Below are 27,704 nucleotides of genomic sequence, written 5' to 3' on the forward strand. Positions count from 1 at the left end.
CCGTCTCTGTGATTCTCCAGGCAAGAACACTGGAATGGGTTGCCATTTCCTCTCCAATGAGTGAAAGTGAAAAGTGAAAGTGAAGTCACTTAGTCCTGTCCGACTCTTAGCGATCCCATGAACTGCAGCCTACCAGGCTCCTCCACCCACGGGATTTTGCAGGCAAGAGTACTGGAGTGGGGTGCCATTGCCTTCTCTGATGGATGATGCTAGGTCACCATAAAGCATCGGTATTTCTGTTTCTTATCAACATCAATTATTATCCTGTAACTCTTTCGACCCCATGGACTGTAGCCTGCCAGGCTCCTCTATCCATGAAATTCTCCAGGCAAGAATACTGGAGTGGGTGGCCACTCCCTTCTCCAGGGCATCTTCCCGATCCAGGGACTGAACCTGTGTCTCCTGCATTACAGGCAGATCCTTTTCCATCTGAGCCACCAGGGAAGCCCCTAAATAAATAGGAATTTCTTTTTTGCATTAGCTTTTAATCTTTGACGTCCAGTGTTAGTAATACTTATAACATCTACAGCACTTGTATCACGTGAGACAATTTTGATTTAAGTTGTTCTGGTCTATCGTTTAGTCCTTAAGTCGTGTCTGAACTCTTTTGTGACCCCATGGACCAGGCTCCTCGTCCAGTGGGATTTCCCAGCCAAGAATATTGGAGTGGGTTGCCATTTCCTCCTCCAGGGCATGTTCCTGACCCAGGGATCAGACCTGCGTCTCCTGCACTGGCAGGCGGATTCTTTACCACAAAGGCACCAGGGAAGCCCTGTTTGATGTCGGTCCTGACAGACGATTCATCTTGCAAACAGACCAGGTAAAGTTATGTCAGTGAATACAGCACAGGACTGTAAGTGTATTTTCTCTTCCTTCTGATTTTCTTAATAGTATTTTCTTTTCTCTAGCTCACTTGATTTTAAGAATCGAGTAGCACATAATACATATACAAAATATGTTAACTGTTTACGTTTCCGGTAAGGTCTCCAGTCAGCAGTGTTTATTTGCTAATTTTTATTAAACAAGAAGAGTCGGCAGGTAGGGAGGCAGGAAGATTCTGTTGGAGTTCTGAGGGGGATGGGGTGTGGACAGCCATCCAGATGAGTGGGCACGCGGTGTGACCGGGGAAATGCAGAGTCCCTCCGCAGCTCTAGAGGCCTCCTGGAGGTTTGTAAGCAGTAATTCGGTGACAGTCGTGTCAGCAGCTGCTTTGTTTTCCTCTAGCCCCTTCAACCTGCCCTGAGCCCTTCCGGAGTCGCGGGCGGGGCGGGGCTGGGGCTTCCCCAGATAAGGAGAAAGGACGTGCAGAGGACCAGGGGGTGCCGGAACCCCGGAGAAGCTAATGATGGAGCCCGGAATTTACGCTGGGTAAAGAGGGGCGCTAACAAAAGCAGCGGGACAGGAACGGGGAGTTCGGCGAAGGTGAAGAATCGTCGGAGCTGGAAGGGCAGCAAGAGGTCAAAGGCTGCCTGAACTGACCCGAGAGGCACGGTGCCTAGCGACAGTTAGTTACCAGTGACTAGCGAGTTCTGGGTGTGGCTCCGGGACCAGTGTCTAGCTGGTGAGTGGAGACGGAGAAGAAGCAAGGGCCTAGCGGGAGTCACCTGCGGACGCTGGAAACACCGCGAGTCGTAGGTCGGCAGCTGGTTTGCTAGTATTTCTGCGAAACCCTCGCCCCCGACCTCACTCGGCGCACACTGATGAGCATCGACTCGTGATTACCGGACAGTGACCCGAACGGACAGTAGGGTTCGCAGATTGATAGACGTTTGGCGCAGATATAGGACGAATGATCCAGGCTGTTCGGGTCGAAGAACGAAAGGAACGGATCACAGCGCCCACGCGCGTTCTCGGGAGAGGAGGGGCGAGGTCCACGGGCGTAGGGTCCGGCCTGTCGCACTCCCTGCCAACCTGCCGTGGTTAGAACCGCGCCGGATTCATAACAGGTGCTCAACACACGTGAGCTCAACCCCGGAAATGGATGCGCGAACCTCCGTCTCTACTCACCGCGCCTGCGCGGGAGCCACGCGTGCGACCATTCCGCGCGCTCTGCGCCTGCGCAACGTCTTCCCGCACAGCGCCTGCGAGGCTCCCGGGCCGCTTCGCCGCACTAGGTTTGAGCCCTGCAAGCCCCGGTAGCACGGCGGCGGCGCCGTCCCGGCCTCCTCCTCGGCGTTCCCACGCCCACTCGGCGGGCTCTCGACCTCCACGTCAGGGCCGCGCCGCGGAGATGGCGGCTCAGAAGATAAACGAGGGGCTGGAACATCTGGCCAAAGCAGAGAAATAGTGAGTCAGGGGCCCAGCGCGGCCTTGGGCTAGCATCGGGGTCGGCGCCTCCTAGGCCAGTCTGAGTCAGCACCGGGTGGGGGGGTGCTGGGGCGGGGGCGGAGCCGGGCGCGCGGGGTGGGACCGCCGCGCCCCGGAAGCGCTGCCCTCGGCCGCCGGAAGTGGTCGGGCCTCGGGCAGTGGGGGTGCCGCCGGGGTCAGTCTCTGCATCTTAGAGGGCGTGTTTCTGGTTCCTGGCGCGATGGGCCCAACTATGTTTTAAAATCTCTAGCTTTCCCCAAGTGTAAGCAACAAGACGACTGAATGGATGTGTCTTGTCTTTGCTGGGATTTTAAAAGTTATGCTATAGTGAACAATGGGGCTTCCGAGGTGACTTAGTGATAAAGAATCCGCCTGCCAGGGCTGGAGACGCGGTTTCGAGCCCTGGGTCAGGAAGATCCCCTGGAGAAGGGAATGGCAACCCACTCCGGTATTCTTGCCTGCAGAATGCCATCGACAGAGGAATCTGGCCGGCTACAGTCCATGGGGTCACAGAGAGTCGGACACGACTGAGTGCGCGCGCGGACACACACACACACACACGGTGGAAAATATAATGAGGGTTTCGGGGTTGGGGTGGGGATTAGAATTTTGCTTTATGACAATGCTTTCTCAGTTTTGTGGATTAGAGTAGAGAGGCTGCATTTTAACCATTTTGTTTTTCTTACCAGTAGTGCCCTTACTGAGCTTGAGAGTTGTTTACAAGTTTGAAACTTACAGCAGTATTACACAAGCGTAAACTTTAAATAAGTAATTTAATTGGCCAAATTAAAAGGAACACAAGAAACGGTGTACGTCTGCAGGTTATGGGGGCTTCCGCGTCTCTCAGTTAAGGTGCCCCCCTGATTCCTTGGCTTTCACTAACTGAATTCAGAATTTAAGATGGTGTTTGTTTAGCAATTTTTATGCTCACCTAAGTTTGGCAGTCACGGGGTTAGTTTAAGCTGTAAGTCTGAAGTTACGGAAAGCATTGCGGAAAGGACACAGAGATAGGGACTCAGGATTGATTGTCCTGTGGTCCTGGAGAACTGCTCTCGTTCCAGTCGTTCTGCTCTCTCTGGTTGCCGTTCGTGTCCACTGCAGCCTTCCTGCTGACGCCCTCTGTGGGTTTGTGTTCAGTAGTCTTTCTGGCCTCGGTCTGCAGTCTCCCTGGAGGATCTTAACCCGGTCCTGGTGTGGCCCATGTTGATGGCCCAGGTTATCTGTGCCTCTCCTGAGCTGCAGTCTCAGGAATCCACCTGCTCACTGCTGTGCCTCGTCTGTCTCAAGCTTTAGTGCACCTCAGGGCTGGTTACACCCTGGATGCTGCTGATGCTACCCTGTTTCTGGTTCAGCAGGGCCAGGAGAGGCTCAACAATTCATAAATTTCTAGTGAGTTAGCAGCGAATAGTGGCACTGCTCAGTCTGGGGACCAGGCAGTGATTACCTCCACTCTCCTTGGATGTTATGCAGACGTTTCAGAAGGGGGAGACCGTGTCTGACTGGGAGGGAAAGTGGTGAAGTGTGTAGTTATCAGGAAGTTTGGACAGAGGTAGACTATGGGGACTTTCCACTTGATGATTCCCCTCCCTCCCTTTTTACAGACCTACAAGGTCCTTACAAGCGAGGCTCTGACTTAAGAATGTGGTTGGTAACTTCTGTTAACTGTATCTTCCTTTCATTTAGCCTGAAAACTGGTTTTTTGAAATGGAAGCCGGATTATGACAGCGCCGCTTCTGAGTATGGAAAAGCAGGTATCTGTGATAGTTGCCCTGACCCCTGCAGTGTGTTATGTTCATTTTGGCATGATTCTCACTCTTAGTGCTTCCTGTAGCATCTTGGTTGTTAGAAAAAACGACCAAAGACCTCCCTAGACCCTGTGTTTTTCAGGGTGCTGTTTGCAGGTGTCTCGAGTGCTGAGTTGCAGACCTGGCTGCGTCCCTCTGCCATGAGGGCAGACGGCGGGGCAGGCGCAGCTATGGGCTTTTAGCATCATTAGTGTTTTCTTGAACTGCAGTCAGTTCATACTATGTACTTCCAGGAGTTCTGTCATACTTTTCTCCTGTTTCTGAGTAAAGACTTCCAGTTCACTTTATAAAGCGCCTAAGCCTCACTCTCAGCAGTTGTGCACAACGCATGTTAGATTCTTGTTCTTTACAGCCTTGCTCGGGGATATGCTGATAGGTTTTCATCCAGTGTTACGTTTATAGGCATATTTTAATACCTTTATCAGCATATAAGGTAAAAACAGTCTGAAATTTCCAACAGAAAGAACTTGCTACAAATTCAGCATTTTTAGATATGAAATGACAGCTTTCAGCATATCTGATGATTTTGGATATAAAGCATAATATGATTTTGAAATAGGCTGAGCACATTTTACTGTGTGGTTCTGCAGTGGTTGTGATCACATGTGTTAGCCTTGGATAGAAATCACCTAAGAAATGTGCTTTTGGTAGATTTTAGTTTTAGTATATCACCAGGAAGAAAGAAGTCAGGTAAATTGAAACTAATCAGCACAATGTAGGATATAGTTTCTAGATAATAATTATTAAAATAACAACTACAGGTTCATGTTTTACATGGGTTTTATGAACACTTTGTACAAGAATGTTTTTGTAACTGGAGAGCATGACATTTTGCAGATCTCCTCCATGAGGGAACTTTAACATGGAACATTGTTACATATGCATCTGAGACTATTTCTGCTTTCAGAAATAAGTACTTCAAGTCAGATTTTCCCGTTAAAACATTCTTTGTTTATTTTCTTTAAGGGCTTATGCAAGATACATTTCATCAGTAAAGTTTTATGACAGCAAAATGTAGAAATTCAGGGATGAAATAGTTTGTTGTTTGTTTATTTTCAGCATTTTATTAAAGATAGTTGTAAGAGTGTTTTTAGCAAGTAATGTTTTCTTAAAGAAGTATACTTTTCACTTATTTGTAAGCAACACTTCATGAGCTCTCCAAAGTCTATAAGATAGTATTTAAAGATTGTGCTAAAAAAAATTATAAAAATATTGAGTGTGCTTATTGGACTTCAGTTTCAAAAAAATTTAAATGATAGAATAAGCTTAAACTGAGTACTGTTTCTGTTGTTAACTGTGAAACTGGTGAGGAAAGGAGCTGTCTTTGTGACGACCCCTGTTGTTTGACTTGTGGCTTGGTTGATGTGATCTAAGTTCCTCAAAGTGTACAGGCTGGTCTTAGAAAGACTTAAGGAAAAAAAAAACTTTTGAAAATACTTGTAGATTATTGATAATCAAAAAAGTTATAAGAAAATGGCTTAGAAAAAAGTAGTATTTATAGTTTTATGAAGTTTCCTAAGTATTTGATTAAGTGTTAAGTTTATTTTCTAATACCTCACACATCATGCAGATTTTGGTATTGATTCATTTGAGGTTTTTTTTAAAATGATGGAAATAGAAAATCTGTTTTTATTTCTGTCTATTTCAGCTGTTGCTTTTAAGAATGCCAAACAGTTTGAGCAAGCAAAAGACGCCTGCCTGAAGGAAGCTGCGGCCCATGAGAACAACAGGGCGTATCTTTTCAACCTTTGGAAATTGTTATGAATTTGCTGCCCGTGGGGTACAGTGCTGTTAGCTTAGAAGCCTCTTAGAACAACTCTGCATGTCTGAACACTGAAGGTGATTTATGGAGACTTGATTATGATCCACACTGCTCTGCAGAGCTGCCTTTGAGAGTTTATTGTTTCTGGATTTGCTTGATGACGGTTTTACTCGGGATGAAATGAGAGAGATGGAAAGAGACAGGTCCTGAAAAGTGAACAGGTGGTGCAGGTGGTAGAAGCAGTAACCGCTGTCTAACTGTTTTAAAAGTGTAGTCTTCCTCAGGTACTTGAAATAACATTTTTAAGTAGTTGAAAACAAATTTTCCTGAGGTATTTTACAATCTTATCAACTAAAAACTGTTTCTTTTATCTCACTTGCAGTTTATGGTTATAGTAACCTTGCATTTTTACTAAAACATCAGATTAATGCATAATAGAAAATAGAAGTAGCTTAAAAATCTGTGTGGTGTTTTCTCTGTTTTTGTGAATTGTGTAGTTTTTAGTAGAGATCCATAGGCATTAAATGATTTCTTTACCTGGTTTGTAGGGTTTGCCTTTTTGAACAAATTGGGGCAGTGATTTAGTTAGCCTTGCTTTTTCAAATAATGGATCTTTAGAAACTGTTGATTTTTTTTTATTTCCCTTAATTGTAACTTTGTTACATCTATTCAGCCTTTTTCACGCTGCCAAGTAAGTAAATTTCCTCTGTGTGTCCATGTATTTGTAGATTATTATGTTCTAAGTGTTGTTGCTTTCCCTTAGGTCAGTAAATTTTTCCTAAGTTATAAGTCCAGAAATAGTGAATTCATGTGTACTCATGTAAATAAGATAGGCCTTCACATTTGTTTCAGTCTTCACCTGAACCTTAAAAATGAAGTCACTCCTCACTAAGATATTCAGTGTTTAAATCACCGTCATGTTTTTAGGACTATATTGTTTAGTAACCTATGAAAAAACAAGTGAGTTAGAAACCCTGTTTTTCCCCCTTTCTTAATATAGTTACTGGTGCCTGTTTAGAGAAGCAGAAAGTTTTCTTTTGCTTCTGTGGAGAAAAAAATACTTGTTTCAAAACTTGGATTTAGGTTTGTCAGGTAGAAAGTCATTTACCTTCTCTGAGCTTCACTTAATTTTGCATTTGCAAAGAGAAGTCTCTTTACCTTAGATGCCTGCTGTTTCCAAGGCATTGTTCCCCATGTAGATAAATGGAAGAAAAATTTCATTGTTTCATAACAAGGGCCTAAAGTCAGTATGTATTGCCTGAGCCAGTTTAAACTGATGGAGATTCTTGTGTCTGGTAGGAGGTTTCTCCTCCCATCAGGATCTCATCTGAGAACTTGTATTCTCTCTGCAGAGCATACGAGCAAGCTGGCATGATGCTGAAGGTCAGTAACGTTGGGGCACAGCTGCCCTGTAGGTAAAACGAGTTACGGTTTGTAGTCTTAAGGACGAGACCAGCAAGTGTGATATCCTCAAGGATTTGTCAGCTTAGTGAAGGATGAATGGGCAGGTTTGAAAACAAGCCATGCGAGGTCAGCATGGAGACACAGCACATCAGCCTAGAGTAGATAACACCTGTCAACTTTACACCTCGCTTTTTCATGATTTTTTCCAGTTTTTAAAAAAGGTTTGGATTGGGGATGCTAGATGTATGGCTCACGTGATGCTGAGACTCAGTTTACTAGTAAGATACGTAGAGTTACTCTGTTGACAGCACTCAGAGTAAGAGGGTTGCAAGCGCCAGTGCACACAGGGGAATGGCTGAAATGGAGGAGGCAGGCCTGGACGTGCCGGGGGTGGGGAGAAATGTAGCTGCCAGGAGGGGGTAGGTCCCCACAGCCACCACTCTGCCCCACTTGCCAGTGCTGTGTGGGGGTGTGAGCCTGCTGATGCTTTTGATATTTTAATATATGAAGCCACCAGCAGACCTTCTGTGACGTGTCTGATGACAAGATGCGGATGGTTAAAGCACAGTGTCCTTGGAAATGAGACCCAGCCCTTGGACTGCTGGTTTGCATCCTGGTTTGCACAGGCCTTATGTATAGCAGGCACTCACGAGTATTCCAGCAACTGTAGCTGCTCAGGAAACACTGAAGAGCAAGTGTCTTGGCTTCTCCTATTTGTGTAGTTTCTCTGAAACCCTGTGAAAGACTGGGCTCTGCAGGATTAATTGGTGTGTTTCCGGTTTGGCTGAAGGAAGCCTGATGGGGAGAGTGACCTTGCGAAGGCATTTCGTTTTCAGTATATATATCGTTGTGTCATGTTTTGGGTCTTTTGCCTTCTCCAGTTTCAGATTATTAATTCCGTATTTCTTAATTCATGCATTTACTGCTTTGTGCCCTATTGTTTGCCTAAAGGAGATGCAGAAACTCCCGGAGGCTGTTCAGCTGATCGAGAAGGCCAGCATGATGTACCTGGAAAACGGCACCCCGGACACGGCCGCCATGGCCCTGGAGCGGGCCGGGAAGTGAGTGTGGACAGGGGCTCCGCCTGGGAGTTTTTTTGACAAAGTCCAGTGAAAACAATTTTCTCTTTCTCATATAAGTCAGATATTCTTGTTTCATTTAGGCTGATAGAGAATGTAGATCCAGAAAAGGCTGTGCAGTTATATCAGCAGACAGCCAACGTGTTTGAAGTAAGTGAATTTGTTTTCTCTAAGTAGACTTAGAATGTTCAATTTCGTGAGAAACACAGCGGCTACTTTGAAAGCTCCCCTGTGCTCGCAGTGAGCTCTTCTTCTGTAAGCAGCGAGATGGGTTCTAGTGGCTTTGGTGTCACTGCCCCTGCTCCCCCCCACACTGTTTCTCCCCCATCCCTTCCCCCCCATCCAGTGCAGTTACTTTTTAATCAAATAATTGTTGGGGGAAGAGAAAAATTCCTGCCTTAAAGCCGCCCACACTCTCTTCTCTTGGATCCACAGAATGAAGAGCGCCTGCGGCAGGCCGTTGAACTCCTAGGAAAAGCCTCTCGGCTGCTGGTGCGCGGGCGCAGGTATGTCTCACACCGCGGTGCTCCTGTGACCTGTGACCTCCAGGCCATGTTTAGGCAAGGGCTTGTTGGTCCTTTGGGTGCAGCCTGGGCGCACCAGGCCCATAAGACAGCAGCACATTGGGTTAAACATTGAAAGATCCACTGCTGCTCTGAGTGCCGTCCCAACATGCGTTGGGCTCTTGTTGGTTAAGACCTGTCTCGGCTGCTCTAGAGACGGCTGTCTGGTCTGTTACCTGGGGTGGGGAGGTCACGATGTCTCTGGGGGCAAGTGTCTGTAATGTTCACCCAGGAATGTGGACGGGTTCCTGACAGCCGGACAGTGTCGTGACACAGGTTGTTTACCATTTTATCCTTCAGACTTAGGACCCACAGCATGAGTAACTGGATCCCAGATAACTAGGATCCTGTGGAATTTCCCTGTTTTTACTTTACTGCAGTTTAATCTTAGTAACCTATCTCCATTATTAACAAAGTTGTGCAGAGGAGAATGTGTGTGAGTGGACAAGAGAAGGTGACTGTTGAGGAGCGTGGTATCGAGAAGGATGTTTGCTCACCTCTCCCTGTCTGCCCACTCTGTGCCCGCCCCCCGCCCCTAATCACTGCCTCTTTTGGGCCCTAGGAGCTGTCAGGGCCTGACAAGGTTGGGGTGGGCGCTTGAGGAAGCGGACCCAGTGGGGGTCGTCCTTCGAGCAGCCAGTCTGCATGGCCTTCCAGGGAAGGAGAGGGCTCTGCGATGGCGGAGTCAGGCCTGGCCTCTCCAGGGCTTCTTACAGCCTCTCTCAGAGCAGTTAATTGAATCTGATGGATGCTCATTATTGGATGGTTCTTATCAGACCCGACTCCCATATGAAGTAGCCTGTCCTGAAGTCCTCTCGCTCTGTCTACTGGGGGTCTGGGAGGGCAAGTCAGATGCAGTTATCACGCCGAGTGCATGGAGCTCACGGAGGGTGTGGAGCAGTGGTTACAGCGCCCGATGCCAGCTTCATTTCCCTAGAACCTGTGACGTCAGACACGTCACGCCGTGGTCTCTGCTGTGGCGCACTTAGACCTGCCTTGTTCAGCATTTCTTGTTTTGTCTTCAGGTTTGATGAGGCAGCACTCTCTATTCAGAAAGAAAAAAACATTTATAAGGAAATTGAGAATTATCCAACTTGTTATAAGGTATGTTTTCAAAGTGCTTAGTTTTGGCTTTTCCTTGGATCATATTGGTATAACTGTGTCTGAGATCATGTTTCATGAATATTTGTTGATTTTTTAAAAATAATACCTTCTGGACCTCTGTTTTTGGCTGAAATGGAGTGATCCTACTGTTGCCTCTCTCCTGCTGTTCATAGCCAACACTGCTGGGCAGAACACAGAAGACAGTGCCCTGAGGACTCTTGAGCATTGAGTGGGTGGGAAGGCTTCTGACTTCATGTCCCCTCTGCCTCTCAACTTCAAGAGGAGCACCCCTGCCCCCATCTTCTAACCAGAGGGTCTGGGGAAGAGGCCCCCATAGAAACCCTATCTCTCCAGCCAGAGGAGCTCGGGAAAGGGGCCCAGAGAGGAGGGCTGCAGGAGGGGGCTCCCGAGTGTGTGTGCATGTGTGTTTCGGGGGGTTGCCAAGCCTGGAGCAGAGGATTTGAACTAAGACCGGAGCCACTGCCCAGGAAACAGACCGAATGTGTGGCCTGAGCCCGGGATGGTGGGTGGGTCAGTGCAGGGGCCAGGGGCCAGTGACTGGGCAGAGGGAGTTGGGAAGACATGACGGTTGTCAGAGAAGAGACCCAGGTGTTGGAGTCAGCAGATCTAGACCGTGAAGAGGCTGTGACAGCTGCTCCGTGCGACCAAGGGCAACACTGGTGGAGTTGTAGATAGAGGGACTGATTTTTTTTTTAATAGAAACTATAAATGAACTAAATGAGAGTTTTAGAGCTGAAACAGCAAGGTCTGAAACACAGTAGTGGACGGGCTTCCTCTGAAAAGGGAGAGGAGTGTCAGATGCAAACCAAGTTACATTCCAGGTATCTTGGAATAGACTTCTGCGTGAATGTAAACTTGGCCTAATCCCCTCTTGCTTTAGAAAACAATCGCCCAGGTCTTAGTGCATCTGCACAGAAACGACTATGTGGCGGCTGAGCGCTGTGTCCGCGAGAGCTACAGGTGAGGCCCGGCGGTGCGCTGCTCTGCCCAACTCTGCTGAAACGGGTGGCCCTGCCTTCAGAGACAGGGTTTTTGTTTTCCGTAAAGTTCAGGACAGGGCAAGTATATGGCAAGCCTTTCAGCTTTTGCAGCAGGGTTTTTATGAGTTGGGTTCTTTGCTATGTTTTTCTCCTGGTGCTTCTGTGGAAGTGAGTGACTTGAGTAATTTTGTGATATTTGCCATATAAGAAAAAAAGAGAAAGTCCTCAGGTGTATGTTTCAGGAAGGTCAGAATAAGGGGTTTTCTCATGGGTGATATTTAAACTAAGCAGCCTGAGGCCAGCCCCCCCCCGACACCTAGGCCCTGGTCCTCTGCTGGCCGTCCTGGGTGTGATCTGTGCTCGTGTGTGGTTAGACCTGTGGGCGGGGTGGGTGTGCGTGTCCCGGCAGCATCCCCGGCTTCAATGGCAGCGAGGACTGCGCTGCCCTGGAGCAGCTCCTGGAGGGCTACGACCAGCAAGACCAGGACCAGGTGGCCGAGGTGTGCAACTCGCCGCTGTTCAAGTACATGGACAACGATGTGAGTGCCCGCCCCGCCCCCGGCCCTGCCCTCCTGTCCCCTCCCCTGAGGCCGATGCTCAGAGAGGAGGCTCACAGGGTGCACGTTGAGCAGGTTTACTGTGATGACACCTCTCCTGCTCCGTCTGCGGGCCCCCTCCAGGTCACTGACTTTCTGTTAGGCTCATGGGGTCTCGGGGCCCCTCAGGCAGTGGCCACACTGGTCGAGCCCCTGCCCTGCGACCCAGCAGTGTTGAGTTTCGTGGTGGTGTTTCCCTCCAAGTGGTGTCCAGGTTTTCGGGGGGCAGAGACCAGGCCCTGGCGCACAGGTGAGAGCCTGTATTGAAGGTCAGGCCCGGACGTCCAGTCTGAGCTGCACTTTGTCGTTGACAGTACGCAAAGCTGGGCCTGAGCCTGGTGGTCCCAGGAGGAGGCGTCAAGAAGAAGGCAGCAGCCCCCCCGCAGGCCAAACCTGAAGGCACCACTGCCCCCGCCGCCGAGGATGAGGAGGACGAGTACGCTGGGGGGCTGTGCTAGGCTCGGCCCTGCCCGCACGACTCACACCCCCGGATTCCTCGGAGGGCGGCTGGACTCATGGGGTCCTGGCTCTGATGCTGTAAGACAAGTCCTCGTTCCTGGTTCCCGGACCACTGCCCTGCCCGCTGCCTGCAAGCATTTCCTTTCTTTCCCTGACAAGAGCTCTTCTCAGACACCAGCAGGAATTGACAGAGAAACATCCCATCACGTCATAGGTGATTTTAAAATTGGCAAATCCATTTCTCAACAGACTTGTTCTAAACAAAAGGGGTAACATGCATGGACATTCTTTTCTCTTGGGCTCGTGTCATTTATTGTTAGAGAAGTTGTTTGCATTTTATTTCATAATTGCTGCTAAAAGTGAAGTTTACTGGTTAAACAAAGTAATACTGTAAACATTTGTTTTCAAAAGGAGATTTATGCCCCGTGATAATTAGAGACATTTAAGTTATTAAACCTTCAGATGGAGTGTGGGCCAGAGGCTGTTCTGAGCCTTACAACATTGCTTCTCCCAGAATAAGACCCAGCTGGAGTGTCACGTGGACGCTGAACACTCTGACGGGGGCATGTCCCAGGGCTCTCTGCACGTCTCCAGTCCTCCCTGGATCGTGGGCATTTCCTCCTGAAGCTCAGTGACTGTGTCTTCACCCGCCAGGTTGTTGACCGACCTTAGTCCCGCAGACCTGTCCTCCCTCTGAGGACCTCGGCTCAGTGCAGAGGTGCTCTCTGTAAACCTCCCGCGTGTGGCTGAGAGAGCAGGACTGGCTGCACATGTGGGGTGCTGGTGTGTGGTTCCTTCCCGGCCTCTCCTGACGGGTTGTCTTCAAGGTGTTCTCTGCGTGAGCTCAGCCCTCTCTCCTGGTGGGAAGAAGCCCAGACGCTGCAGTGCAGCTCATGCCACCGCCTGGCCTCCTGGGCTCAGGTCTGCTGGCTTTCCGGGAACACGGAGGTGGTATCATGGGAGGTGAAGGTCACCCTGGGCTCTGGGAGGGTCCAGGGAGTGTCCTTGTGGGGCGGGTGGGTGGTAGATGAACTCTTTCTGGAAGGTCTGGGTCAGAACACTAATGAGCATCCTCCTCCGGGCCCCCCCCACCCGGCACCCAGGTGGTCTGCGGGCAGTGGCTCTTCCCAGCCCTTGTTTGGGGACACTGGTCTCTGTAGCATCGTGCTCAGTGACGCGTTAATAGTGCACACCTGTCCTTGCTGCTGTGCCCTCCACATCCAGCCACCCTCCAGGAGTCACCTTGATGTGCATTTGAGCTCGTTCACAGCCATCTCAGCAGATTCGGCCACACCTAGAAGATGCTCTCAACCGCACTGGGTAGACTGTTACCCAGTGCAGCCTTGGAAGAAAGGCTTCACTTCTACTCTTTTCTTTCATATTAATAGAACAAAAATGCGTACTGAGCCGGGGGTGTCCTGCAGGGCTTGGGGGCTTGTGGGGCTTGGGGAGTGGGCCTCCCAGTGCAGGGGGCTGGAACCCGGGCATCCCTGACTATCCCCACCCCACCCCCATGGGTTATGGCACGTGCGGGGCAGGTGGCTGTTCCCCTGACATCAGGGCTTCCTGCCTGGGGCCTGGTGAGAAGTGTCTCCTCTTGCTGTTCTCAGGCGCACTCAGGAGCAGGGAGTGGTGGTCCCAGCAGGGAAAGGGGTTCTGAGCTCATGTGGCCCCTTTCCCGGAGTGGGGTCTGTGTGCGCCTTCTCAGAGCCCAGCAGTCCCCATGCTGTCTTGTGTGAGTGAACCAGTCTGCAGAGTCTAATATATTGAACTTAACTGTACATATGCAGAGTGTGGTATTTGTGTATGAAACTGTGCTTTATTCCTGTTTTTTTCCAGCTTTGATGAATGATATTAAATGTTATGGAAATGCCGATTATTGCTTCTATGGGAAGATAATTACAAAAATAAAATCTGAAACCATGCAAGTGTGATTGTTCTTTTTATTATTATATTTTGTGCTTGACTTGTTTGCTTTTTCCAAAGATACATCCTCAGCAACTGACAGGCTCCCAGCTGTGCCAGACAGCACACTGTGCTCTTTGGGGTCCAGAGGCCCCTCTGGGGGATACTGTGAACTCGGGGAGCTTTTCAGGGTGCCCGTCACCAGTTACTGTCAGACCTTGTTCTCTGGCCTCAGAGAGGTGGGAGCCTTCAGCATACCAGGAGAGTAATTCTTTCATTAAATGAGGAGGTAAGAAAACCAAAGTGAGGAGGTTGGTATTTAATACCTGGTGTGCACCTTAGTTAACCTGTGGATTCACATAACATCACTCAGACGTTTCCTGAGTGCGGACTGTGGAAGCCCTCTATGTAATGTTGACCCTGCCCCGCTGGGCGTGGTGTCGGTGGGAGGATTTTACACCAGGACGGAAGTTGGGGTGAGAGCCTGCAGGACACCTTGGGGGCGGGGGTAGCCACAGGTGAGCGGGCAGGGCCAGGAAAGTCCAGGGAAGACGGGGAGGTGGGGCCCCTCACAGCCGAGCCTCCGAGGCCCAACACCTCTTCCAGGGCCCCATCGCACTTCCACTTCAATTACAAAACACAAAGGTGAAACTTAAAGAATTCCGGGTGACCCAGGGACATCTCTCAGAGCACGGGCACCTCTGGGCGCTGGCCCTGTGCTGACACGACTCCAGACCCCACCACGGGGCAGTGCGCACACCTGAGCTCAGGTGTGAACGGTGCCTCCTCCAGCAGCAATTCTCCCGTTTGGACGAGACCTACCCCCCACCCCACCCCCCCAACCCCCGCCCCGCCCCGCCCCCTCCACCTGGACACTCCTCCGTCCTGGGGCAGCTCCCCCGGGGCCTGGGGTCTAGTTCCGGGTTCATCACGGGGTGGGGGCCGGGGTTGATTCTTCCCCTCCGACGCCCGGGTGCCAGCCGGCCTCTCGGCTCTGGCCTGCCACTGCCGAGAAAACCGCGCTTCCCCTGCTGGTGCCGATCTAGCTTCTCACTGAGCTGGGTGGGTTGGGGGCGGGGGGTGGTCCCCCTCGGGGCGGGGGCGGACGCAGCGTAGGAGTGCAGAGAGTTAAGAGAAACCAGATTCAGTTTACTGCGGGAAGGCTGCTGCGGTGGGAGGGGCAGTAAGCCAGAGGCCATCGGCCCCCACAGCGCCCCCACCCGCCCCAGACAGTGAGCCCTGAGGGGACTCGGGGTCGGGGTCTCTGAGCCCGGGCTCTCGAATCTTCTCACACGCAAGGAAGCAGAGGTCTGGTCCTCTGTGTGTGTGTGACAGTCAGTCGTGTCCGACTCTTTGCCACCCCATGACTGTAGCCCACCAGGCTCCTCTGTCCGTGGGGATTTTTCCAGGCAAGAATACTGGAGTGGGTTGCCAGTTCCTTCTCCAGCGGATCTTCCTGACCCAGGGATCTAGCCCAGGGACCGAACCCAGGTCTCCTGCAGCTCCCGCATGGCAGGCGGGTCCTTTACCAATGAGCCACCTGGGAAGCCCCCTGGTTTTCTTAACAGTTTAATCCTTTGCTGTTCTGACTACCTGGTCTTTGTGGCAAACACGTCCCCACCCGCCGCTAGCTACATCCTGGCTCCCCCCCTCCCTCCTCGGAGCAGGCCCTCAAAGCTGCCTGAAGAGCTGCCTCTGCACTTAAGTCCTCAGACACTCGGCTCAATAAGATGTAATTCTCAGCTTTCAGGTTGTTCTTTTTTTTTTTTTCAGGGGACAACCTTTATTTGTGGGCTGTCCCCTCTCCCTTCCCTTTCTGGCATAATAACGTAGGTTCGTGAATCTGCCTGAAATACCTGGCTTCTTACGAGGACCTTTAGCATTTTTTTTGTCAGTGTCTTATGAACATTTTTTAAAATCAATCGTAGAGCTGCACAGGTCATGCAAGATTAAAAGTCTAGCAAATCATCACTTTATTTCTATGATTCCTGCACTTTTCACCTGAATTTGTGTGCGCTTCAGAATGTTTGTCTTTATCTCATTTACTATATGTCACTTATAGACCTTACGATAATGACTGATTTTCAAATATGTTCTACCCTATTCTTACTTGCACTGTAAAATGAGAATGTGAATAAGCCTTCAGAGAAGTGAAATAAAGATGCTGATTTTAATAATAATAATGTAGGTTTGTTAAGCAAGGTCTCCCCTCAAGGGCTCAGCCCAGCACCCGAGTTTCCCGACCACCAGGTGGCGCTGTGGAGAGGCTTCAGGACCGCCCCACGGGGACCAGCTGCAGGGTCACTGCTGAGAACAGACAGCAGGATGGGCGACACTTGTCTAAACAACCGATTGGACGAACACAGGAGTGCAGTCACTCACAGTGCAGTCACATTCAACCCTGTTTGTTGTGTCTGCCTGCTCTTACTCTCCCTGCCCCAAGCCACACCCGAAGCTGAGTGGTAGACAAGGACTAGCTGGGCCTCTGGGATCTCCTCTCAGCTTTGACCCGGACCACCTGCCACATCTGCGGGGCGGGGGATTGGGGAGTGTTACTGGCATTGCAGTTCAGCCAGCTGCCTGTAGGTGCTGGTAGCCCCCCAGCACTGGGATGAATAAGCAATGTCCCCACGAGAGCAGGCACCGGGTACTGCCCCTTGTCAGGAACCAAGACCGTCCCTCTGCCCCCATCCCCCAGCACCACGTGATGTCAGAGTAGCAGCAGCCCCGCCTCCAAGCCTGCGGCCCCACAGTAGCCACATGGAACTGTTAAAGTGGACACAAAAGGAAATAAAATTCATTTATTTGATCACACTGTCACATCTGAGATGCTGGGTGGCCCTGTGTGTCCCTGGCCACAGAAAGCCCCTTGGACAGTGCTGGTCTGGGTGCCTGGCGGGTGTCGGAGAGTCAGATGGGGTGGGGAAGACTCAGGCAGGAATCACACCCGGAGGATGTTTCCACACCAGTGGGCGAGGCCGAGTAGCAGTTTGGCGTGTATCAGGCAGCAGGGTCCAGGAGGTTCACGGAGAGGCTAGGCTGAGCTTTTAATTCCACAACTCAGATCCCTCACTTCCAAAAGAAAACAGTGGTGCCTCCAGGAAGCAGCAGAGGAGACGCTGGTGTCATCCAGCCAGCGGCAGGTGGGATGGGAGGCGTGACTATGTGCACTCCTGGTGTTTCCTCTGGACCCGCTCAGTGCCCGGGGCTGCCCACACATCTGCTGCCCGCTGGCCCCCAGGTGCTGGCCTGGCTACAGAGGGTGAGGGCGTTTCCACCCTGGAAGGAGCTCTGCTTCCCTCTTTGGGGAAGAGCTCTGCTTCCCTCCTTGTTTTATGGAAATTATGTAATTTTCAGTGCTAAGAAAAAGCGCAACCAGCAACACCAAAAGTACAAAGAATAAAATAATTCTCTTCAATCTCATCTTCAGAAACAAGCATTACCTCCATGACCATCACTGCAGGCTTCTGGACAAACTGGGAAAGGGACCAGCAGGTACAAATTCTCTACAGGACAGGCTCCTAGTTACTATTTGTAAATGAAAGTATGACACTTAATCTTCATGGAATTCAGTGAGAGAGAAGGAAAGCTAAAAATTTTTTTGAAATTCAGATGTGTTTATTTATAAGAGATGTATTTCTAAAAGATCTCACATTTAAAATACATTGGATTGTTTATGCTTTCACATGTAACTGTTTCAACTTTTGACATTTTCTGTCAATTCCCTGCTCTGGAATATGGGACAATTAGCACCATCTGGACCCTTTTTTCTTAATATTTTTCTGATTTCATTATTAATTTTCCATGTTTGTAACACTGACATCTTCTTCTTTAACCACAATCCCTGAGTTTTTTTTAAGTCTAAAAAATTTACTCTTAAATTTATATTTAAATGGTTCAGAACTCACCACCACTACTTTTAAACCATAATTTTCCCCTTTTTTTTAATAAAATGATTTTGACTCATCCCTTATTGACTAAATTTCTCTTTTTCCAAGAAAGGCTCATGGATTTCTTGAATTATTGCCTACATAGCAGCATCTGCTTTGTGTCTTTTTACTTTATGTACAACTTGGCTAAGGTTGACACTTCAGGGTGACCCTTCCCCTGGGAACCTAGTGGTTGGACCTGAACTTCTACTAATATGTTGAATTACCATGACTTTTTCTGATATTAAGCCCACTTGATCATGAATTTTTTTAGGGTGCTGCTGAATTGAATTTGCTAAATTGTGTTAAGGATTTCTGTGTCTGAGCTTGTGAGGGCTGTCTTTCTCTAATTTTCTTTTCTTGAATCATCTGTGATGATGTTGGAATTAGAGTAACATGGGCCTTGAATTGAGGATTCTTCTCTACTAAGAGACTTTATGTAGGGATTGGTATTTCTTTTTAAATTTTTGCCACAATTCACAAGTGAATTCATCTTGCCTGGAGTTTTCTTTCTGGGAAAGTTTTCAATTATGAATTCAATTTCCTTAATTGGCATAGAACATTTCTGGGGGGCGGGGGCCCCCCAGAAAATTTTATTTGGAATCAGTTTTTGCAATCCATATCTTAAAAGGATTTTTTCCATTTTGTGTAAGTTGTAAAATGGCCTACGTTTGTTCATAATATGTAACCTCTTTATCCTTTCAATGTCTAGAAAAGCTGGACTGATAGCCCTTTCTGTGGTTTGTTTCCTGGGTCATTCTCACCAGGAGCCCACAGAGCAGTGCCAAGCCCACGCACCTTCCCCGTGGCCCTCGTGGCCCACCCCCGCCCCAGCCTCAGTGTCTCTGCAGAGCTGACCTGAGCCTGGTGCTCACTCTGGCTGGACCCCAGTGTGGGCAGCAGCCCAGTCAGACCCCCCACATGACTGCTGTCTGCAGGGCCCCTCTGCCCCTTCTGCATGGGGGTTTTGTTTTCAGGACACTTGCTGACACCACAGGGTCTCTCCTCTTTTTTCTGGCTGTTTTTTTTTTTTATATTTTCTGATTCTTTGTTTTATTTGGGGGTTGGGGGGAGAGTTGATATGCTTTCTGGGTTTCTTGCCCCAAGGGCGATACCGGGCAGAGGCTGCTTGTCATCAGCTGCTTCAGACACAGGGGTGGTGCTGAGCAATGAACCATCTGCAAGGCTCATTAATATTTCACTGCTTTGCATCAGCCCAGTGCCCCAGCAGCATCACTTGTGACTGAGTGGAGCTCTGTGTGGCTCCCTGATGCATCCTTAGCGTTTTAGGAGGGCCTGGCCTGGCTCAGTGTATGCGCTGGCGGCCTCTGAGGCCATGCTCTGGGCAGCCCCTCCGGGGTGGGGAGGGGCAGGCACGCAGCCTGGCCAAGCCGTCAGCCAGCCAGTCAAAGGCACTGGGATCCAGAGAGTTATCCCAGAACTTTCCATGGCTCAACCCGCCTCTCTTCTCATAAAGTCTTCCTACACGGAGATGGAACAACATGATGGATGTAAGATTTTCCCTGAAAGAAGCTTGCCATGATGGAGGTGGTACCAACAATTTAAACAGATGAACACATCAAAGAAAACAGCTAGGAGATGGAAACCAGTTTTATTTGGTGTGATCTTAAGTGTCTACACTTGCTTACCTGGAGGTCTGTGTCCTGGGAAGGAGTGAGGGCCTGGGTCCTGCGGGCACTTTGGGGCAGGCCCAGCAGTGCAGGCGTCAGGTCAGTCCAGGTGTTCCGGGCTCCATCCCAAATGTGTCTGTCCCCGTGACCCACGCACCCCCTAGGCCCTCCCTTCTTTTTGCACTTGTCTGGCCTCCAGACACCATCCACCCATCGCAGAAGTTCAAGGCAACACACTCCCTCCCTTAGGGCTGCTCCTTTTGGGCTTCTCTCTAATGCAAATATAGTTTATTTTTTTTTTTACAAAATAATTTCTGGTCTAATCCAGTGGGTGTGGGGCGGCGGGGGTGTGATTTCACCTGAGATCTGAGAGCCTCCTTGGTGTTACTGAGCCCAGACTCAGGGAGGACTCACCGCCCCCTCTAGGGTAGAGCCCAGGTTTGGGGCCCCCAGCTACACCAGTCTTATTACCATTTACTCCTAAGGATGCCCAGACGTTTCCAGTGGTTAGTTACAACTTGGTTCCCAGCCTAGAGACGTCTGTATCAGCCATCAGTTTTATAAGGCTGCAAAAATTCTTCACTTTTCTCCATAAGTTTGACCTAGGTTTCCCATCAGGCATTTGACCAGCACCTGAGAAAGTCTAAGTGCTCAGGAAGGGAACCTGAGGGATGCAGACATGGACATTCCTTCTCAGAGCTTTCATCTCTCAGTTGCTTTTGACGCCTGGGGACAGGCATCCTGTGGTGGGGGTGGGTGGATGAAGTTTTGGATCCAGACAGGGTAGATGCCAGCTTGGCCAGAGGGCCAGCAGGGTTCACATTTACGGAGAGCCTTCCCCCTGGAATCAGGACCGCTCAGCTCTGCGTGCATCTCTAGAGCACCTCTCTCAACCAGGATGGGGAGGGTGTGTCCTTCAGTGTATTTATCCGACCATCTACCAAAGGGCACCTCAGCTGCTTCAGAGATTTTGGCAATTGTGAATAAAGCATCCAGATGTTGGGCCTTCACCAGGGACCAGTTCACCAGCGCCCCCAGAGCCGGGGCCAGCCTCATGGCACTCTGCCTGGTTCTCCCTCTTCACTGGCCAGGAGGGCCACTACCCAGGTCCTGGGGGACGCCTCTCTCAAAGATGTCTCCAGAGAACACATTCTAAGGGACACACGTCCATCATCCTCCGGGCAGGGCCTGGTGCTCATTTGTGGCTGAGGATGTGGCTGGTTACAGCCTGCTGACTCCTTCTTGTTGCCAGAGAAGCCAGCTGAATGGGGTGGTGACAGGCTGGGCTGGGGTCCCAGCCAGCCACCTCCTTCTCTGGGTGAGTCCCCCTCCAACACAGGCAGGACGGGGCTTTCTACATCTCTGTGTCCTCCCTCCTCCACACCCGAGGATCTTTCTTGAACAATGGGACTTGTCTTCCATCCCTGCGTCCTTGACCTCTGTGCCTGTTAGAGAGAGTCCCTCTCCCCTCCTCCCTAAGTGTGCTGTATGCTCTCTCCAGATCCCCCGCTGATGTCTTTAAAAGAAAGAATTCACAACCAGGAACGTGCAGGCAGGCTGAGGAGGTCGCTGAGTGCTTGGAATTTATTGCTATGACGACAAGCATTTACCCTAAGTGGTCCGGGAGGTTCCAGGCATTCACAGCTGAGGTGCAGGTCTGCACTGATTTTCCAGAAGACACTGGGCATCGTTTGAACTCTGATATGTTTTAAAAGCTCTGTATTCACTGTAATGGTTTCCTCCTGGGAAGGTTATTTTTTACCAGTTGTTTCTGCTTTTTTTAATCCCCTTGAGCACACACATGAGAAAACCGACAATACAGCCAACCCACCAGAAGTGGGTTCTTAGCTCTGGGCACACAGTACAGAAGAGTCGCTTCTCCTATTTCATGCAACAAGGCAGAAGGAAGAGTATTCTTAAAGTGACTTTGCAGGATGTGCTTTATTCTCAATCAGTCCCGAACCCAAACTACAGAGGGTCAATTATTTGGGACATATTCTAGTCCATTCAATGATTCTTCTCAGAAACTGTCCTTTAATATGGAATGAAAACTACATGTCAATCATCAATTTTTCATGCTACATTGTTATTTCATGAAGACGTTGTATGACCCATAATAATAATTTAAGAAAAGGCCGTTTGTTTATTTCCCCAAGCTCAATATACATATTTCTTTCATAATTATGAACTTAAAAAAACCCGTCTCAGATGTAAAAATGTGAATTGGAATATGTAAACTCGTTGAGAGACCTGAAAAACAGGGGAAAAAACGTCACATACTGGAAAAACCACTGCTGTGAGTCATGGAAATGGGAGGAAGCGTGGGGGTTGGGGGGGCAGAGGGGAGCTCAGACCTCAGTCAGCAAAGGTTACAGCGTCCAAGGACCCCACCTCCACTGGGTGGCATCTCTGTCTGTCTCCTGGGTCGGGATTTCAGGGGAGCAGGAACTCTCTGGAACCAGAAGAGCCACCAGCTGGGCCTCGGCAACACTGCATCCATGTCTTTGTTTTGCTGCTTTTTTTTTTTTTTCCTGAGAAGTCACTGGTGTTGAATGGAAAGATTTCGTATTACTCTTCAGTTAAGGTAAGGCAGTAAGTGTCACTAAGGTTATCTTTTTGCTTAGAATGAGGCTTATCCTTCCACTGGCGTCACCATGGGTCACCGGCCCCTCCTTCTTTCCCCCTAGAAGTGGATGTAGGGGTTTCAGCCCCCACTCTGCTGCATATTTGGGGTGCAGGCCCCTGGCCCCTCCCCACAGCAGCGTCCCCTTGGCAGCCGAGCACCGGGCATGGCGTTGCGATGACCGGGTATCTCCAGGAGGGCACCGTTCACCCAGGAGAAGGTCTCTCCTTCCTCCTCCTGCTGTTCTGTGTCTCTGAGGACCAGACCTGTCAACAACTCCTCCACACAGTCAATCAGGATGCGAGGCACCGTGGACGGCCACAGGCGAGCAGCCCCCGACTTCAGAGGAACGGAATTAACACAAAGGATGTTTCAACAGCGCCTTGGCTCGTAGCTCTGGGGGCAAAAGGGAGCCCAGCCCTTCTGCTCCCGTCAGCACAGAGACTGTTTCTGCCGAACTGGAAATGCTTAGCTCGCAGGACAAGATTGTGCTTTTCTTCTTTTCTTTGGAAAATCCCCACGTTAACTCGGCTCGTGGTCTGTGGCCAGGGTGTCAGTTTGTTTTCTCCCTGGTCCATTTGATCATGGTTTCTGGTGACCGGTACAGGAATATTAATTTGGCATAGAGATCCTCCTCCAGCTCCAACTCCCCCGTCTCCCGGACTAAAAAAATGTCTGTGCACAACTTCAGAATCCGATCCACGTTGGGAAGTTCTTCAAACATGATGGAGTGAGAAATCCCGCTGAAGAATTCCCGGACAAACTTCCCGATCACCAGCACCACGGAAGCATAGAGGCCCATGATACTAGGGGAAAAAAGATGAAGAAAAAGAGGTAGAAATAGTATCTAGCAGTTCAGTTCAGTTCAATTCAGTCACTCAGTTTTGTCCGACTCTTTAAATATGGTTAATAGAAACACACACACACACGAGAAAACATAATAACACTTTCCCTCAAATGCCACAGAAGATGTGATAGACTTACCAAAGCTTAAATTATTCCACTTTGGTGAAAACATTGACTTTTTTGCTAATGAAAAAGGTAATGCATGCTTTCTCTCTCTTTTCTAAAATTACACATTATAGAATTGTTGGACTTGAAAAATGAAAGTCCTTTGAAATCTCACCTTCTGGAAACAAGCAGTGTTAATAGTTTCACGTATGAACTTCTGGTGGTTTTACTGCATATGTTATATGCATAAGCTACATAGTGTGCATGAGTGCTCAGTTGTATCCAACTCGCTGAGACCCTATGGACTATAGCCCTCCAGGCTCCTCTGTCCATGGGATTCTCCAGGCAAGAATACTGGAGTGGGTTGCCATTTCCTTCTCCAGGGGATCTTCCCCACCAAGGGCTCGAACCAGTCTCTCTTGGCAAGCAGATTCTTTACCACTGAGCCAGCTGAGGAAGCTACATAATATATGTGGTAGAAATGCAATTGTATCATACACACTTTCTGTATTGAGAACTTTTCCCTGCCTTTCACAGAGATTCGTGTTTATAATAAAATTCCTAAGAGACAATGATTTTTTAAGAGGCTCTTTCTAGGAAGTGGAAAACCTTAGTGTCCTGTCAGGGGTGCCTGTTAGAGGATTGAAGCATCAGAAGGTGGAGAAGTGGTAACATCAGGCACGTCCCAAATTGATTTCTGACTGACTCTCATCTGCTAAGGTCAGAAGGCAACATCAGCAGAAAAGAGAGAACTCAATCCCAATTTCTAGATTAAACCCCAAATTGCACCGAACTGTGTGGTAGCAGGAAGGAATAGTTAAAAAGCTGGAGATACGACAAATATGGCTTCAGGTCCTGTGTTTGGTGGAAGGACTACCCAAGGCATTTTTTACTTCTCTGGGACTCTGGTTCCTCATTTTTTAAAACAAAGTTCCCTGTGACAAACCATAATGGAAAAGAATATGAAAAAGAAATACATATACCTGTACAACTAAGTCAGTTTGCTGTACAGTAGCTATTAACACAACACTGTAAATCAACTATACTTCAATAAAATTTTAAAAATATAATATGAAGAGCCAAGGATCTGTGAATTCTAATAACACAGATATAGAATCTGAGAATTCTAGGAAGATAAAAGACGTCCGTCCTCAGCTTGGTGTGGTGCAGAAGGGGCCCTGTCATGACCATCGATTGCAAAACGGCTCCTTACCCGTAGCCGGCCAGGAACCCCAGGCTGGGGGGGCTGACCTTGTCGTTGAAGACCACCAGCTCCAGGGCCTGCGCTTCCTGGTTGTAGATTCTGTTCCCAGTCAAGTTGAGAACCCACCACTCACTGTTTGAGTTAGTTGAATTGTCTCTGGACAAAATGATCGTGATGTTCATGAAATTATTTTCTGGAGAAGGAGAAACATGAAATCTGGTCAGCAGGAATGTTTAAGGATTTAATGGACACAGCAGTTCCAGGATGGCACAAGATGGTTGGTACCCATGGCGCTGGGTCCCAGGATGAGTGCACAGGGGCATTGTTGACTCTGTGAGGAAAAGGAGTGGTGGGCCTGGCGGGGGAGGGTCTCTCTTTTTCTCCAAGAGGCCAGTCCTGCTGCTACATGAGACAGCAACCACATCACAGGGAGAAGGGAACCCCATTACTGGAACATCTTTGCTGACAAGTCCCAACAACTAACTAGACATTTAAAAACCGCAATAACTGACTTGTGATGGAATTGACGGACTCCTTCCTGTTAGCCCTGTTTATTGAGCATCTTCCAGGAAGAAGGTGCTCCAGGAGGTGCTCAGGGATCACCCAGTCGCATGCAGCCTGGCCCAGTGGGAAAGGCCACCTCCACAAGTACAGTTTATGGGCATGTGGCAACCACCACAGCACCTGTACCAACAAGGTCTGTGAGCCTGGGGAGACCGCTTCTGGTCGGCTTCCCAGAGGAAGTGACCTCTGAGCTGAGTTTTGCTGGGTGAGAACTTTAATAGATGGAGCCCGACTACTGGCACTCAATCACCCTTGGGCTGAATCATGTCCATTTCCTGCCATCTTTTTATTGTTTTTATCATGGGGCCTTTGGCATTAACACTGTAGGAGGCAATTTTCTGCCAAAGATGTGTTTGCTAATAGAAGCAAGTAAATAGGTTCTGATAAATCAGTTAACCTGTCACTCAACATGGATTTCAGTCAATCAAGTTCTATATTGATGAAGAAAGGAAGATGAACATGCCCCGGGTGGGTGAGTGATCCCTTCTTGCTGGTGGACACAGCCTGGAGCCTTAGGCGTCTTGTGAACCATGTCACATGAGAAAGAAACCTGGCAAGGAGCTTGATAGAGGCTGAAAGGGCAAACTATAGACGTTGATTGAAAGAAAAGATTAAGAACCATTCTGAAGTGATTCCTTCTCATTCTTACCAGATAAGAGCTGCTTTATGGGTTTGGAGTTAGAGTCACTGGGTGCTTTCACGTAGTACGGGTAAATCCTTTCTATGGTCCTGGGAATTAAGAAGAAAAAAAAAAAGAAGTAATTAAGTTCTAGCTGTTTTGCGTGCTCAGTTGCTTCGACCCCATGGACCATAACCCACCAGACACCTCTGTCCATGGGATTTTCCAGGCAAGAATACTGGAGTGGGTTGCCATTTCCTTCTCCAGGGAATCTTCCTGACCCAGGAATCAAACCTACATCTCCTGAGTCTTCTGCATTGGCAGACAGATTCTTTACCACTGCATCACCATGGATGATGATTTTTTTTTTTTTTTGCTACTTTCAACCTCATTTCAAACAAATAATGGTGAGAGTCTTCCTATAATTATGCAATGTTCAGTCATCATAGTGTATGTGTATTTTACATAATGTAAATACACGTAGTGTCCATTAAAATCAAAAGTCTCCAAATCTGAATAAATTCACCAGGTTCTAACCAGATGTTCAGGCCACCTTTGTACCAAGCTAGTTAATGGCTTAAAAATGGCTACACAGATTTTTCCACACCTGTGACTTTTCTGAAGCAAGGGGCTATCTTTCTTGCTAAGATCCGCCCACTCTTCCAATTTTAATTTTCAGGATTTCAAAATTCCGTATAGCGGAATGGGCTGCTGCAGCTGATATGAGGATGCGGGTGTAGGGAACAGAGGACTGGAACCCGAGCCCTCAGCCCACAGTTGCTCCATCTCTCTAGGTTGCTTTCTCATCTGGGAAGCGATGGGGAGAGCCTGACGGTTCTCAGGGGCCCTTGGTGTTCAGTGTCTGACATGGGGTCCTTTCAGAATCATGTCTGAGGGTTGCATGGTGGTGGTTCTCACCCTCAGCGCTTTGACATGGGTTGGGGCAGACAAAGGGGGACAGACGGGATGGAGCTGGGCACTGGGCAGTTTAGGATCAGCAGCAGTTGTTTGCTCCTGCTGGTTCTGACATGAGACTCTAACATCACAGCTTAGGTGTTTGGAGTGCAGTGTTATGTGACAGGAGAATATATAAAGATATAACTTCTCCCCCTCAAATTTCCTTCTGCCCCCTTGCCTTCTCCTCCTCCATTAGCCAGGCATTCAGTGCCCCAGAAGCAGGGGTGATGGTAGAAAAGGGTCTCCAGAGGTCTCTCCTTGGTGATTACGCCAGGTGGGAGCAAGGTCTGTCATCTGGAGAAGAGTTCTGTCCTCCCCAGACTCGCGGCGGGGAGGGAGTGGGCAGAGAGCAGGTGGGGCTTTGATGCAGCCCGTCGGGGGTTCTCAGCACAGGCTCACTCGAGTCACCCGAGTGAGCAGGTTGAGTTTCTGGCCCACCCATGTTTGCAGAGGAGACTCTGCACCAGACACACACGCCTACTGTCACTGTGTTAACAACGATGACCAACTCACACAGGCGTCCTGGAACTTTCTGTGTCGCCGCCGGCTATCATTTTAGCAATATTCTCTCGTGTCGTGTTTTTAAGAGGGAAAGAAAGTTTATCTGTTGCTATTTCTGCTTTTGCACCCAGACTCATGTTTCTGTGAAAGAAAAAAGAAGAGGTCAAGGTCACTGGTTATTCACAAATCTACAGGTGAGATTAAAACTCCTGAAATACTCCTCTCACCAAGTTTCACTGGGTCCACAGTTGTCAACCCCCACCTCTCTGTTCACCTCAGCTGGGCATCCAGCCTCTCAGACAGCCAAGAAGGCTACAAGCACCTTCAACACAGACCACAGGTGAGGAGGAAGAGTGTGGGGACCCAAAGAGACAGGGATCTGAGCATCTAATAGGGCTCTGAGGCACTTTATATTAGCCCAGCGATGTTAGTCTCCATGAGGACTCACAGAATCCAGACTTTAAACAGAATATTCACAATGAGATGTCACCTCACATCTATCAGAATGGCCATGATGGCCATCGCTAAAGAGACAAGAGACAGCAAGTTTTGGTGAGGATGTGGGGAGAAGGGAACACTTTTGCACTGTTGGTGGGAATGGAAACTGGTGTAGCCACTGTGGGAAACAGTTTGGTGATTCCTCAAAAAACTAAAAATAGAACTACTATAGGAGCAATCCCACTTCTGGGTATTTTTCCAAAGCAAATGAAAACACTAACTTGAAAACATATCTGTACCAT

General features: G+C 49.0%; 2 protein-coding genes across 8 annotated transcripts in view; one reads left to right on the top strand and one right to left on the bottom strand.

Moving 5' to 3' along the window:
- Positions 1 to 1,009: 1,009 nt before the first annotated feature.
- Positions 1,010 to 14,008, top strand: NAPG (NSF attachment protein gamma). Of its 2 annotated transcripts, XR_006338150.1 has the most exons (13): positions 1,010 to 2,286; positions 3,991 to 4,058; positions 5,761 to 5,845; positions 6,548 to 6,565; positions 7,227 to 7,257; positions 8,230 to 8,339; positions 8,441 to 8,507; positions 8,793 to 8,863; positions 9,946 to 10,024; positions 10,926 to 11,005; positions 11,435 to 11,564; positions 11,936 to 12,294; positions 12,595 to 14,008. XR_006338150.1 is itself a non-coding variant. In XM_043889122.1 (12 exons), exons 1-12 carry the CDS (start codon positions 1,982 to 1,984, stop codon positions 12,077 to 12,079), a joined length of 1,188 nt encoding a protein of 395 aa, XP_043745057.1. In that variant the 5' UTR covers positions 1,010 to 1,981; the 3' UTR covers positions 12,080 to 14,008. The 2 variants fall into 2 exon arrangements, 1 of the variants encoding a protein (XP_043745057.1); XM_043889122.1 differs by having other exon boundaries at positions 11,936 to 14,008.
- Positions 14,009 to 21,103: 7,095 nt separating this feature from the next.
- PIEZO2 (piezo type mechanosensitive ion channel component 2) overlaps positions 21,104 to 27,704 on the bottom strand; it is a 241,604-nt gene continuing 235,003 nt past the window's right edge. For 5 of the 6 annotated variants that reach the window (XM_043889594.1, XM_043889593.1, XM_043889595.1 and 2 more), the window contains 4 exons: positions 26,977 to 27,105; positions 25,537 to 25,616; positions 24,333 to 24,516; positions 21,104 to 22,974 (listed from right to left, as the gene is read on the bottom strand). In XM_043889594.1, coding sequence (XP_043745529.1) covers positions 22,722 to 22,974; positions 24,333 to 24,516; positions 25,537 to 25,616; positions 26,977 to 27,105 — 646 coding nt within the window. In that variant the 3' untranslated portion in view covers positions 21,104 to 22,721. Of the gene's footprint in view, positions 22,975 to 24,332; positions 24,517 to 25,536; positions 25,617 to 26,976; positions 27,106 to 27,704 lie in introns of those variants that run through there. The other variant, XR_006338207.1, reaches the window with a different exon arrangement.

The sequence above is a fragment of the Cervus elaphus genome, chromosome 27 (assembly GCF_910594005.1).
Source record: "Cervus elaphus chromosome 27, mCerEla1.1, whole genome shotgun sequence".
NCBI classification, from domain to species: Eukaryota; Metazoa; Chordata; class Mammalia; order Artiodactyla; family Cervidae; genus Cervus; species Cervus elaphus.

Coding starts and splice junctions, on each gene's coding strand:
- NAPG (XM_043889122.1), top strand. CDS start 1,982: ATGCGCGAACCTCCGTCTCTACTCACCGCGCCTGCGCGGGAGCCACGC. Junction 10,025..10,925: donor ATTATCCAACTTGTTATAAG/GTATGTTTTCAA, acceptor CTCTTGCTTTAG/AAAACAATCGCCCAGGTCTT. Junction 11,565..11,935: donor TCAAGTACATGGACAACGAT/GTGAGTGCCCGC, acceptor TGTCGTTGACAG/TACGCAAAGCTGGGCCTGAG.